This window comes from Gobio gobio (genome assembly GCF_949357685.1).
Source record: "Gobio gobio genome assembly, chromosome: 11".
NCBI lineage: Eukaryota > Metazoa > Chordata > Actinopteri > Cypriniformes > Gobionidae > Gobio > Gobio gobio.
In genome coordinates, this window is record NC_137104.1 from 29,198,652 (window position 1) to 29,214,017 (window position 15,366).

The window sequence follows — 15,366 nt, forward strand, 5'->3', positions numbered from 1 at the left end:
ATAGTCTTTCCGCTTGTCTTCTTGCACCTGTGTTAATATTCACTTTCTGTTGGTGAAAGTAAAATGGTCTGTGGAGTTTACTTTGATTCTGTGCTTGATTGTCTTTAAGATGTGAGCACATTTATTCTATATAATGTAGCAGCTCTGTTCTGAAACCACACCACTTGGCATGGCTTGTAAAGACATTCCTTTATTTCTATAAACAAATATATTGCCTTTGTATGTTTACATCAAATATTGCCTTTGTATGGGAACCGAAAAACCACCTGCATTACTCCTCCAATGCAGATGAACCATGGACTGTAAAAAAAATATGGACAAAGTGTTTGTGACGTCACCCATAGGATTCTGATGAGCCGTTCTGAAGCGCAAAGTATGGACGAGCTGGCCGTTGCCATATTGGCAGCGCGTCACTCCCGGATAACAGAAAATGGGCAAAAAGGCGGGACGTGGGCGGAGCTTAAGTGACGCGATGACTAACAGACAGCAGATAAATGGCTATCCACTTGTCACTCGAAGTGGCCACGCCCTTAATTATACAGAACTTTTATGCTTTATATAATGTAAACTAATGAGTTATAAAAAAAATTCACCCCCCTCACAGTTGTCATGAAGGGCAAAATGAGCCGTATAGACCAAAACAACAATTTGTACCAGGCTGTAAACATGCTTTATTCTGCTGTAAAGTTGGCCATTTTAACATGAGACTCAATGAGATTCTGCTCCCTTCTGGAGCCTGTCCCTAGCGGCCAGTCGATGAATTGCAGTTTAAGGCACTTCCGTATTGGCTTCAAGAGAAACTGCGGGAGGTTGCCGCTTGAGATGAACACCATATTAATGTAGGGCTGCTGGGTTATGGAAAAGATTGTAATCACATTACGGTCACACATTACAGTGAGCAAAGTGACACATTTTGGTCAATTTGGTAATCGTGATTATTTAACATGATTAGGAGTGGGCGCTATGACCAAAATGGTAATTATTTTCACAGAATTATATTTAGCTGGAAATAAGGTAACTATTGATTAACAGTGTCACAGACAGCAGCATGTATATTTAACAGCAGCTGTTTTAACTACAATATACATTTTTCTTCACTTTTCACTTTTTATTTACTCACCTTGGTGTTATTCTAATGCATTATGCAATTTATTCTTTTTCCCACTTGCGTTCGTCCATATAATGGCAGTGAATAGCGACCAGCATCAAGCTTTTAAAAAAAGATGCAGACGTTTCACAGAATGGTCTGATTCATCACTTGTCGTATGTTCCAAGTGTTCTGGGGGTATACGATTGTAGGGCTAGGTGAAAAATATTGATTCCTTAATTTTATATCGATTCCCATTTTTATGAACTGATACTGATTTTTAAATCCCAAGAATCGATTAGTCTATCCTGTTTTCATTTGATATATGAATGGAACATTGTAGCGCGACTCCCATCCAATAAATCGCAATACGCTTTGTTTTGTTACTTTTGATATGAAACAAAGTCTCAGATTTCAAATTCTGTCCATATAGTTTATTGAATTTCATAGTAAAATGGACAGAATTTGAAATCTGAGACTTTGATTCAGTTTAAGTCACTTTTGTATTTAATCTGGGTAAACCCAGCCTGATCTGCCGGCAATTTGATTTTGCCCTGCAACTCAGTCTGGAAACCTGTACATTAATTTCTACTGCTTCTGTTACACTTTTGCGGAAACCAATCACAGACTGGCTTATCCACCTGGCGCGCTATTGGTGGGTTTAACACGATGACGGATAGAGAAGCGATGGGTCGTTACCTGTTGATCACGCCTCTTGTGGTCTGATTGGTTGAAGGACTATCCAATTGCATACGGAGTCATTTGAATTATGCTCGTTTATCACGCCTCTTGTGCAGTAAATACATAGCAGACTCCCCAGACCAATGTTCAATCTTAAATTGAGCTTGGTCTGGTGATAGCGAGACAATTCTGTATTGGCTTTTAAAGAGAAACTGGAGGAGGTTGCCGCTTGGTACAGAAGGACGCGACCGTCAACAGCAGGCGTTTCTCAATGTCAAGGAAGGATCCTCGGACGCCAGAATTCCGAGGATGCTACGTCATCGACATCCGTTGAAGGACTGTTCCAATGAGTCCTTCGTTCGAATATTATGCCATATACAGGAAAGGATGCATATATTAGTAGCCTTCGCGCTCTCAAATCACCCACAATCCTAAGCGCGCAGCTTTGCTATCTTGTTCAAAAAATACAAAATATCGGACGTTGTCGGAGCGTTAACGGGGCAATATGCTTTCAAGTGTAAGTATTTACGTTACCAAACATTTGTTATAATTGTAGTAAATATAAGTAAAGTTTAACGTTTAAATGCCAGAACAAATTACTACCGTATTGATATTATACAAATTACGTTATTGATGGCTAACGGACCTTTTCACTGACGTAATGACGCAATGACGTGCACTTGCTAGCCTGTTCCATTTACGTGTTCTCCGAATGCTAAAGAGGAGCCTCGTCTAGCCTCTGAAGGAAGTGACTTGGAAGGACCAGTCCTGCAGAGGAAGTATCCTTGACATTGAGAAACACCTAGCGACTCACCACTCTCTATCGCGTGCGGCAGCCTCCCCAGCAGCAGAAGCCTCCTCCAGGTCCTACTGCCCACCCGTAGAATGTTATATAGATTTAGTGGGGGCGCTGTTGTTATATTAATAAAAAGAAAAGTAGAATACACAAATAACTTGAAGTTGCTTCTTTTTCTGAATAAATAAAGCAGTAATGATGTCATAAATCAAAAGCATGACACTTTTAAATTAAATACTTTTATATGCAGTTTAATAATCTGTAATAAAATGTTATGAAATGGATGATGAAAAATAATCCAAGGAGCTCTAAAATAATTGTAGAATTTTTATTTGGAGCTAAAGACAGCATCTACTTCATGTGCACAAATGTTAAATCCAAAAATGTAATGTTTAGATTACAACTGCCTCTGTCAGGGGGGAAAAAATTACTCACTTTATTATTGTTATTTTCAGAGCTTTTAATATACCAAAATTTCAGTAGTCGGTACCAATACCATCAAAATTTTACAGTACTCGGTACCAATTTCGGTACCTCAGATAAATGTTTTTTACATTTTTTTTTATTTAACTATTTTTAAAAAAATTATTAAATGTATTAAGTTTATTATTTATGATAATAATCATAAGTAAATAATACATAAACATTTAAAGGCCGTATACTGTTTAAAAGTAAACATTGTTTTATAAAAAAAGATCAAGTGAAAAATTCAACCATCTAGGCATAAGTATTCTTATTATTAGTAGAGACTAGGGTTGGGTACCGAACTTGGTACTTTTAAGGGCACCGACCGAATTACGTCGGTACTACCGTGTACCGATTCACATTAAATCAATCTGTACCAAATTTCGGTACCTGAGAACACATTGTGATATAGACTAGTGTCTGTGAATATTAAACCGCAAAAAGACCATTTAAATACGAATCATGCATGTCTCTGTTTGAAAGAATGCGTAGACACACTCTCACTCAGAATCGCGCTTGACGGTCGCATGTTTCAATCTCTGCCACTCATATGAGGACATGAACGCACAAACGTCATCTCCAGAGCCACTGAAAATGCTCATGAAGTGACTCTCTTTAGATTTATTTATCATTTAACAATTATCCTTTTGGTAAGGAGACCTCCGAAATCTCAAAATGGTATTGTTTCCAAACAAAGGTAAAAAATAAACATATATCGGTATTGGTATCGACATCGGCCAAAATGAGTTGGAAAAATATCGGCATAACGGATATCGGCAAAAATCCAATATCGTGCATCCCTAATTCTAGTCAAAGCTGCTTCTCTACAGCTATAAAACCCTTTTGTATTATTCTTAATAAATTAACCTTTCTACTTCTGTTCTCAGTGCCGGCCCCAAAGGAGACAACATTTATGAGTGGAGGTCCACTATCCTGGGTCCTCCAGGTTCAGTGTATGAGGGAGGAGTGTTCTTCCTGGACATCGCTTTCACACCAGACTACCCCTTCAAACCACCTAAGGTCAGAGTCTTCTTCCATATCCTTGTTACAATCAATTTAATAAATATTAATTATGGACATATATGCCTGACAACGTAATGACTTTGTTCACACAGTTAGTGTTTGGAATGGACTAACCTATTCACTTATTATAAACTACAGTTCAAAGGTTTGGGGTCAGTAACATTTTTGAAAATAAATTAATGGATTTATTTGGCAACAATGCATTACATTTATCAAGTTACAGACACTGTTACAAAAAATCTATTTCAAGTAAATGTGTTCTTTTGAATTCTTCAAAAAAATCCTGATTTATTTATTTATTTTTTATCAGTTTCCACAAATAATTAAGCAGCACAACTGTTTTCAGCTGTGATGATAAGAAATGTTTCTTGGGCCTCAAATAATCATATTGGAATGATTTCTCAAGGATCATTTGACAATCAAAACTGCTGAAAATTCAGCTTTTCCATCACTGGAATAAATTGCATTTTAAAATGTATTAAAAAAGAAAACTTTTTTTAAATTCTAAATATGTTTCACAATAGGTTTTCTGTATTTTTTATCAAATAAATGCAGCCTTTGTTGAGCATAAATAATGTTTTAATTGTTGTTATTATTAAAAGATGGATATAAGACTGTAAATTCTGATTAAATTAGCCTTTTTGGAAGCTGTTGTCAAATGCAGATAAACGCACATGTCACTCCATAGTCTATATTCATGTATTGTCTTGCGTTATTCTAAACATTTTGACATTCCAAGACAGTCCCATTATGAAATTGTCACACTGGTTCCATTTTTTTTTCTCCGTATTATTTTCTTCATCTTAACACTATAGGAGGATTGTCTGACTTTCTAACAGTATCATACTTCTGTTTTCTGACATTATTCATAACCTGAAAGAGGTGAAAAACACTTATATTAGTGTTTGACAGCAAAGAATAACCCGAGGCACATGCGTTATGCCAGGGGTGTCCAAACCTTTTTAAATCGTGGCCAGATTCAATGTTGTGGACACACCTGGGGGCCGGCTCATTTTCTATTATTTATTTATATATATATATAATATAATATATATATATATATATTATATATATATATATATAATATATGTGTGTGTTGCATGTTGTTTTGTTGGAAACAAAAGATTGAGCTGACAGTAGAGTAGCTTGAGATAGGACACAGATGTAAATTGAATACACAAACAATAGTTTGAACTCTATTCTTATTTAAATTAACGGGCACTCTATTTAGGTCACCACAGGTAAAACCTCACTACATAGTTAAAAAGTAAAAATATTGTTTCTATATCTAGAATGGCTTTATGGTAGTCTACATTTAATATAAATATAAATGCACAAAACTGCAAGTTTATGACAAAAATATAGTTGTAATTTGGCCTTTATTACTCATTTAATACATGTAATGAAGTAAATAAATAAAATGAGATATTAACTAGGCTTATATTTCTGACAAAATACCACGGTTACAGTTAGTTACCACAGTAAATCCATGATAAATGTTGGTTAAAAGTATTCTGATTGGATCGGCTCAACGTTTCTACTGATTTGCACGTTAGTGTTGTTGATTAAGTCAGCACTGTTTCAACTGGCTTTAAACTAAATTAAATCACAGAGATTTGCAGCTCGTACCAGAGACCTCTGCACCGAACTCGAACACTTCTCACTGGCTGTGTAGTGGGTGCGTGATCGATACAATACACAAGTAAACACATTTGTGAGCATAGACTGTAAAAAAATGCTTGTGAGTCATGCGCTGTTTCGTTCAGTTTTTGCCGCATTTCCCTGGCCTAAAATCTAGTACTGCTCTAGTTCACATGCAGGCCACATATAATATGTTTAAATAGACAAGCTGCTGGCCGTTTGAAATTCTTCCCCGGGCCGCATTTGGCCCGCGGGCCGGACTTATGCCATACATTAATGATGTTGACAGACAACACATAAACTGAGAGTTAACACATTAAACTAGGGATGCACTGAATCCAGGATTCGGGTTCGGATTCGGCTTCTTGACGGGGTTCGGTTTCTGCCGAATCTTATAATTTTTTTCCACTGAACCCTAGACTTGCACTATGCGCGCTTCGCTGGTTGACGTAATGCCGCCGCCGTTGATTATGGGAACGTGTTTACTAGGTGGACCGTTCGACTGCAGTAGGCTGTGAGAAAGTGAAAATGGAACTTGTGAATAGAAAACATGTTGTTTGGCAGTACTTTCAGTCAAAAGAAGGTGATTCAAGTCGAGCTACATGTTCAATTTGTAATGCCGATTTTGTCTCGTGGTGACAAGGGCCCTAAACAATAGCCGCTGTTAAAACATTTGCATATTAAACATCCGAAAGAATACGAGTTGTGCATGAGGGAATCTACAGACAGCAGACAAAATGCAGCGACTTCAAGTAGGAAGGACAGTCATCCTGGCAATTTTGTCTAATTAAAATTAAATTAAATTGGATGATCTTTTCGGTTAATTTTCCCAACCGACAATCGCTGCTCATTATCTGATTTTTAACCGTTAACTGATAAGATTATAATATTGAATTGGCATTAAATAAAAATACGATTGACGAGTGTCTGTGACCCGTTAAAAAGACACTTTTTCCACTGGTTTATGTTAACGTGCAAACATACAGCAGCATACAGATCAGATAAAATATGAATAAATTAAATAGGCCTACACTAATTATTTTTCACTTAAATAATTACCAAATTAAGATGACAAAACGAAAATACATGAATCCGTTTGAAGCTTTGAAAAACCGGAATAGTTTTTTTGTCAAATAAAAATAGCAGGCCTGCCTCAATCCACACCATGTATGTTTTTTTGTTTTTTAAAGTAACATGTCTAAGTGATGTGGGTTAGTCTAAAGCACAGCCTGTTGACAGCTAAACCCGTGGCAGAAAACACCCTCTTCAATCCTGGTTTATACTTCCGTCTGTCTCCGCAGTGCGAGCCTCTTCTGACTGCGCGCGCGCCTTCTGTGCTCTCCGTTGTGCTATTCTTTGAAACGACAGAGGGTACTTGTTCTATAAACCATCAGGAAACAGTGGCGAGAAGAACATACGTGACAATGTTTACTTTAGTAAACTTGACCAAAATCACACTGCGAAAAGCCTTAAACAAGGCTTCAGATGGCACTGATGCCCCGGGAAAACAGAGATTACGCCTCGCTAGAGTGGCCAGCCTCGGGAAGCGCCGTTCATTTGCTTTCCACCAATCAGGAGCTTGTACTACTGCTGTATTTTAATACCGCGTAGCATTTTTTGCAATATGAGCATCATTACACTGCTGTGGACGTTGTTAACTTCATTAATGTGTTTACTGTGATAATGGACTAAGGATGGGAGTAGGATTCGGTATTCGTTTCGGATTCGGCAGAATCTTAACCAGTGGATTCGGTATTCGGCCGAACCCCAAAAATCTGGATTCGGTGCATCCCTATATTCAACATAACCTTTTAATACTAAACTGCGCATGAACAGAACCATATTTAGCAGTTCTAACAGGACCGACAGCCATATTCAACTAAAAATAGCTGGCAAGAATGGTGTTAAAAACATTTGTTGTAGTTACTTTCACTGAGGCTTTTTAGTATTCATCTGATTTCAGTGTCTGTGAAATAGATAATAGAGCTTCTGTCCATGACAGACAGGAATTGGGCCTGTAAAGAGGAAGGAAGTGAGGGGGTGTGCAAACTTTTTTTTTTATTTTTTTTTTTATAAGAAAAGCCTCTGGTTTAGGACTCTGGTTTAATGAGCTATCAGTTTGTCAATAAACAAAGTTAATGGTGACTAACTTACAGGGGTTGGACAAAAACACAATAGTAGTGTGTTAGTATTAGTATGGTGTAGTCACAATGGCCCTCATTTATCAATCTTGCGTACACCAATTTTCCAGCGTACACCTGGCGTACACCCAAAACCACGGTGACTTTGAGATTTATCAATATGGACGTTGGCGTACGGCACGCTCAAATCCTACACCAGCTCAGGAGGTGGTGTACGCACGTTTTGAATTAGTGCGAAAATGCGCAGAAAAACAATTCCTAACACCACAAAACGCACTGACAAAGATATGCTATATTATGACCCACTGTAACAACAACAACAACAACAACAACAACAAATAAAGCCCTATTCGCACGGGAAGTATTATCTGGGGACCTCGTGTGATTTAGAAATTACTCCCCCACATCTGAATTTTGCGTGGCGCATTCGCACGAGATAAACTGTGATTTTACTCGAATTTACTGACTTATCTCCCGGATATGATGTTACTTGAAAATGTTTTTTCGTTATATAGCTGTATGAAATTATAAACAGTCGTATCGATATCATTTTGATTGTTTTAGTAATACAAATAATTTCATATAATAACAATATAGGCTACGACGGAAGATTCAGTTTCAAAGCTAATGTAAAAGTGCCCATTTAAGCGAGTTGTCATTGTACTGTTCTGTTTTTTAGTGTTTTTCATTAAGAATAATATTAAACACACCATTCAAGCAATTAGGCTACTCCCAAATTGTGCTCATTCTAAAGTGAAAGTAGTACTAGTCTATAATCCGCGCGGCCGCACGGGAAGTCATAACGGTGCGCATTATATGCAGCCTAGCTCCATTCTTCGTGAAAGATAAAGATAGAAATGCGCACAGGACACAAAAACCTTGCAAAAATTATATACGATCCGCCTAATCCCGGCCAAATAGATGCCGATTCGCACAGGACTATCACAGGACCTCGGTGTCCGGCGAAATATGGTAGGTCATTTGCGGGGAATTTTTACTTTACATATTACAGACATGGCCGATTTGCACGGGATTAAGATCACAGACATTCTCTGCAATTATTACAAATCACCTGAGCTCCCCACATCCCGTGCGAATAGGGAAGTAATTATAAACTTAAGTGTTTATTTTTGTGCAACATGGACTTCAATGTTTAATTTGTGTGACTTTACCAAGGCATTTGATATGTATTCCTCCAGTTGCGAGCCTGTGCGCTTTACCTGACGTTGGTTAGGCCCGGTTAGCTGCGCACGGACTGGAACTGAACATAATTCAGACTGACAAAATAATAAAAATGACATTCTTCTTCTTTTAAATAATAATAAAATAAATAATAATAATAACGAAATTCTTCTTCTAAATAACAATAAGCGTCATTAATAATACAAATCATAATAATAATAAGAATCTAACAAATTGTCATGCAATTAGGCTATATTAATGTGAATGAATGGTACTCCACATCACATCATCATCACTATTGTACACCCGAATACATGTGATGTGATACGAAATTAAATGCATATTATTTCAAAACACGTGCTGTAAAATAATTAATTGTGATAGGTAATTTCTCATCCAAAAAGCTATTTAAACTGGATTTCCACCGTACACCTTTTTGTGGGCGCCTTTAATCCCACTCTTTAAACTCCCAAATAAAACACATTTTTTTTTCCACTTCCCTGGTGATGGTCTCGATCTCCAGGTCAGAGAAGTTTCGCTTCATTGCCGTCTTCCGAGTGTCCATGGCGTAAAATGAGGGCGTTGGGGAGGCATGAGACTTGAATATATAGGGGCGTGTTATTCTAATGACGATCGTTTTCAGCACGGCATTTATCAAGGGCAGGTTTTGCGTACGCCTGGATTTCAGAGGTGCGCACAGCTTCATAAATCAGGCGGTGAGAGGAGTGTAAGCATAATCTTAAGCCAACATATACGCCAGTTTCTACGCAAGATTGATAAATGAGGGCCAATGTGATGCTGGTGGAGGAAAAAGTTTTCTGACTTAAAATAATACCAAAATACCACAAAGTGGCTAAAAAATAGTAACTAAAATGTTCAACTTCACTTTCATGTTCATCAAACCATTCTGTCACAAGCTGTGTGTATTGGTGCATTATCATGTTGATAAACAGCACCCCCTTCAGGGTACAATGTTAGAACCATTAGTTTCACGTGGTCCTCCAGAATGGCTCGGTAGTCCTTGGCAGTTATTCGCCCATTAAGCACATTAGGCAATGCCATGATATTGCAGCCAAAACCATCACTGATCCACCCCCGTGCTTCACTTAACTTGGGCACGCAACAATTCATGCTCTTTGGGGCTTCTCCACACTGTAACCATCATGGATGTGGGAAAGACATTTTCCAAACCCTGTACATTTCACTGCAAATACTATCTTAGTATCTCTACATTAATGAATAGTTCTACCAATAATTGTCTACTCGCCCTCATGTCATTCCAAAACACATCTTTCAAACTCAAATTAAGATATTTGATCACACCTGAGATATTCTGTCCCTCACATTGAAAGTAATTTCATTATGTGAAGAGTCCCTTATAAAGGGGGTTTCTTAATGAATCTTGTCCTGTTCTGATCTCTCAGGTGACGTTTCGCACGAGAATCTACCACTGCAACATCAACAGTCAGGGTGTGATCTGTCTGGACATCCTGAAGGACAACTGGAGCCCAGCGCTCACCATCTCCAAAGTGCTGCTATCCATCTGCTCTCTACTCACAGACTGTAACCCTGGTAAGATACACAGCCGTGTGACACACTTCTAACTTGGAAAGAGCTGATTTGCTGGTCATGGGCTGAAGCTCCAGTGTTTGTCAGTATGTTGGAGCTCCACCTGTTTGACCTAGACTACAGTAGAAGCAGTTACAGGTGTGAGCATATATGCAGTTGCTTAATGCTCATGTATAAAACTGCGTACACGCGTTTTCAGTTCATCTCATGACTGAGCTTTCTGTGCTTTCTTTCACCTTTACCTTATGAGCATAGACTGTAAAAAAATATGGACGTAGTGTCCGTGACGTCACCCATAGGATTCTGATGAGCCGTTCTGAAGCGCAAAGTATGGACGAGATGGCCGTCGCCATATTGGCAGCGCGTCATCGCGCGTCACTCCCGGATAACAGAAAATGGGCAAAAAGGCGGGATGTGAGCAGAGCTTAATTGACGCAATGACTAACAGACAGCAGATAAATGGCTATCCACTTGTCACTTGAAGTGGCCACGCCCTTAATTATGCAGAATTTTAAGGCTTTATATAATGTAAACGAATGAGTTATAAAAAAATGCGCATGACAGGGCGTTCTAAAAATGAGGCGCTCAAATTAAAATAATTTCAACTTTTAAAAAACATTGAAAAAACTTTCAAAGAAAAAAAAAAACGAATGTGTGAACGAATTTACAGTGAAGTGACATAACTGCCAGAGACGGATGCGCTCAGCGCTTGTCATATATCACAACTATTCAGTGTTTTCAACCATATAATATTTATTTTAGGTTTCAGACATTTAAATACACAGAATTACTAGCAAAACAATACATTCACAGTTTGTAACTTTATAAAGTAAACTTTATTAAGTAAAGTTCTGGCCGATCGCCTTCCGTCGAAAAAAGTGTTTAAAGTGCCTCTCGCCATTCAAAATGCTTACGCTACGTCTGACGAGCATAAATGGTAGCGTAAGCATTTTGAACTGCAGAGGCACTTTCAAAACTTTTTCCATAAATTGAATATGGAAGGCGATCGGCCGAAACTTTACTTTATAAAGTTTTAAATATGGATATTTTTCTTACACAAACGCATCAATTCGCTTCAGAAGGCCTTTATTAACCCCCCGGAGCCATCTGGAGCACGTTATTTCATGGACAGATGCATATTTTTTTATGGACTTCAAAAACAGAGCAACAATTACTGCTATTATACAGCTTGGATTAGCCAGGACTTTTTTAATATAACTCAGATTTTATTTGACTGAAAGAAGAATGTCATGTACACATAGGATGACTTAAGAGTGAGTAAATCATGGGCTAATTTTCATTTTTGGGTGAACTATTCCTGTAAGGCCAGTTTGGCCTGTTATAGAGCAAATAAACAACAAATAAATTTGCTTAAAGGAATAGTTTACCCAAAAATAAAAATTATCCCATAATTTACTCACCCTCAAGCCTAGGTGTAAATGACTTACTTTTTTCAGTCGAACACAGTTATATAAAAAAAATGCCCTGGCTCTTCCAAGCTTTATAATGACAGTGAATGGTAAATGAGATTTTGAAGGTCAAAAAAGCGCATCCATCTATTCTAAAAGTAATCCACACGATATTTTGTAAGAAACATATTTACATTTATAAACATATCAGTGTTTTGTTTTGCTCTATCGTCTGCACCTCCGCGTTTGTCCATGCGTCGGGTCACAGGTTACTCTTTTAGCGCAAGTCGACTTGCGTGCGTTCATCTGCCGGAAGCTAGTTATTTTAGGCTATAAAGATTTAAATATGGATATGTTTCTTACAAAAACGCATCACTTTGCTTCAGAAGGCCTTTATGAGTTTATAAGGCCTTGGAGTCCTGAATTTACCATATTTTCTGGAAAATAAGTTGCAGCGGGTCAAAATTGTTCAGAGAAAAACCCCTACACAGATAAGTTGCATCCAAATGTGTGCGCTTTGCACATGCATGCGTGTTTGACAGTAATTGCATTATATAAATGTCCCTTTGGAATATAAAACACAGCACATTTCAGATGAATGGATGGAAAATACGGTACATTTCATTTATTTTAAAAGCAAAGTGTTGCTTAAAAATTCAGTTTATTTAAACTGGATATTCACCCAATAAATGCTGTGTGTTTATGTGATTAATTTTACCACTACAGTGATAAGTGTTTCAAATCACTTCAGTTCAGTTGCTTGAGGTTCCTTTTTGGTTCAGATGCCTATATGGCTGCCTATATAGACTGTAGATAGTAAGGCAGCTCACTAGGTTTTGAAACTAAGCTAATGATTGTGTTTAACCTGAAGTAACATGTGACTGTTTTTCTACAGCTGATCCTCTGGTAGGAAGCATCGCCACGCAGTACACAACCAACAGACCAGAGCACGACAGGATAGCCAAACAGTGGACCAAACGCTACGCCACATAATTTCCTCCGACTGCAGAGCACTGCCTGTCAGACATCTGTGGGTGGGATGAGGGAGGAACTATAAGAGGAAATGGGGGGGGGGGGGGGGGGGGATCCATAGGGTAGAGATACAGGGTGGATTTTATGATGGAATTTAAATTCCCATTTAAAAAAAATGTTGTCTTTCCATGCATACTTTTTTTGTTGTGTTTGTTTCCCTTGGCTCAAGTAGCATCATGATTTGACAATAATGGATCTTAATGTGTTTTCTTTGCCGCCTTGTTGTAAATTGATCTTTTTTGGAGCTTCATCATTATTGTCAAATGAAGTCAGCATGAGCCTATAGCAAGATTGTTCCATGTATGTATTTCCCCACCAATATTAAAGTTGAAGTTGATGTAAACAATTGTGCAGTATCTTTCACGCCAATAACAATGCAATGATTCAGTATTAGGGGTGTAACGATTCATCTACTACATCGATGTATCGATTTATTTTCCTACGATCTAACTACATCGATCTGTGCTCGGCAAGTTGGCCTTCCGGACGACATATATCGATCTAACATCGTTTTAAAAGGTAATCAATCGATTGTATCGATCATAGGAAATAAAGCATTGGATTTAAGCACGTCAGACTTTAAATGGATGTTTTTTCTTAGCACTTTTAATGATAAAGGCGTTAAACGTTACTCGATTCAGTCTGCCTATCTGTGACATCATCGCAACGCACGCACCAGCAGCAGCGCTAAGAAAACAAAACATAGCGAACATGGCGGATGGCAGAGGAGAAGCCAACGAGCGAGAAATGATCAAGCCACCAGGAGAAAGAGCTAAGTTAGTAACGTGTTACCTGTACTTTCAACCCTTGCTAAATGTTACCTGTGCATTCCTGGGACCAGTGTGCCAGCAGAGCGAGTTTTTAGTACTGCTGGCAACATAGTGAACGCACAGAGAAGTGATCTGCGGTCAGATCATGTTGATATTTTTGAAAAAGAAATCTGTAGAGTCATTGAAGTGTAGTTGGTTACATTTTATCTTTTGTTAAATATTGTTTGTTTATTAAACTGATAGTTTTAGCAGGTTCAGCCAGTTTATTCAAACTGAAGAAATGTTGGTTGCACTTTATTTTTGATATTAATATTGTATTTGTATTATTTTAATGTTGAAAAACAACAGCAAAAGTAACAGGTACACCTACTATTAATTAAACCTGAAGAGAAGTTAGTTGCACTTTATTTTTGATATTAATATTGTAATATTATTATGTTGGATAACAAAAGCAGAAGTAGCAGGTTAACCTACTGTTGAAATTTTGGTTGCACTTACTGTGCTTTTATTGAAAATGTATTGAATATTGAAAATGAGAGCAGAAAAGGTTAACTTCCTGTTAATTCAACCTAAACTGTTGGTTGCACTTTATTCAAATAAAATTTTAATGCATTTGCCATTAATTTTTGTTTACTTGTTTGTTTATATCCATAATTAATTGATACCTGATTCCCTTACAAGAAACAACAGGAATCTAGGAAACTTCACCTGCACTGACCAGTATCCAGATATTTATTTCAGTCACACAATTTTTGGCTAAAAAGTTACTGAATCGATTTCAAGTCACTGAATCGTTTCGGATCGTATCGTTCTAAATGAACCAAAATCGTCCTTGAATCGTATCGACAACCTCAAATCGTGATACGAATCGAATCGTTGTTAAAACGAATCGTTACACCCCTATTCAGTATATATATATATCTATATCTGGTACAGGGGGAATGTCACGCAACCTGCCGAACATCTCTGAAGCATGTTTATATAAACACTATATTGCCAAAAGTATTGGGACACCCCTCCAAATCATTGAATTCAGGTGTAGTAAATTTCCTTACTACTAAATATTCCACGGTCAACTGTAAGTGGTATTACAGTGGAAGCAATTGGGAACAACAGCAACTCAGTTACGAAGTGGAAGGCCACAATAAATCACAGAGGGGGATCAGAGCATGTCGAGGTGCACAGTGCGTAGAACTTGCAAACTTTCTGCAGAGTCAATAGCTACAGACCTCCAAATTTCATGTGGCCTTCAAATTAGCTCAAGAACAGTGTACAGAGCTTCGTGGAATGGGTTTCCATGGTGCAAAACACGTGTTCTCTGGAGTGATGAATCATGCTTCTCTGTCTAGCAATCCGATGGACGAGTCTGGGTTTGGTGGTTGCCAGGAGAACGGTACTTGCCTGACTGCATTGTGCCAGGTGTAAAGTTTGGTAGAGGGGGGATTATGGTGTGGGCATTTTTTTCAGGGGTTGGGCTTGGCCCCTTAGCTCCAGTGAAAGGAAATCTTAAGTAGCGGGATGTAATCTTATGTAGCGGAATATACGCTACATTCTGTCCCAGCCCAACTGA

At 38.0% G+C, this 15,366-nt stretch overlaps 1 protein-coding gene across 1 annotated transcript in view; it reads left to right on the forward strand.

Annotated features, from left to right (window-relative positions):
- Nucleotides 1-14,417, forward strand: part of ube2e1 (ubiquitin-conjugating enzyme E2E 1) — a 31,925-nt gene extending 17,508 nt beyond the window's left edge. The window contains exons 4-6 of the mRNA XM_079829430.1: nt 3,917-4,049; nt 10,441-10,588; nt 12,890-14,417. Of these exons, the coding sequence (XP_079685556.1) occupies nt 3,917-4,049; nt 10,441-10,588; nt 12,890-12,987 (379 nt within the window). The 3' untranslated portion in view covers nt 12,988-14,417. The remainder of the gene's footprint in view (nt 1-3,916; nt 4,050-10,440; nt 10,589-12,889) is intronic.
- The last annotated feature ends 949 nt before the right edge of the window (nt 14,418-15,366 follow it).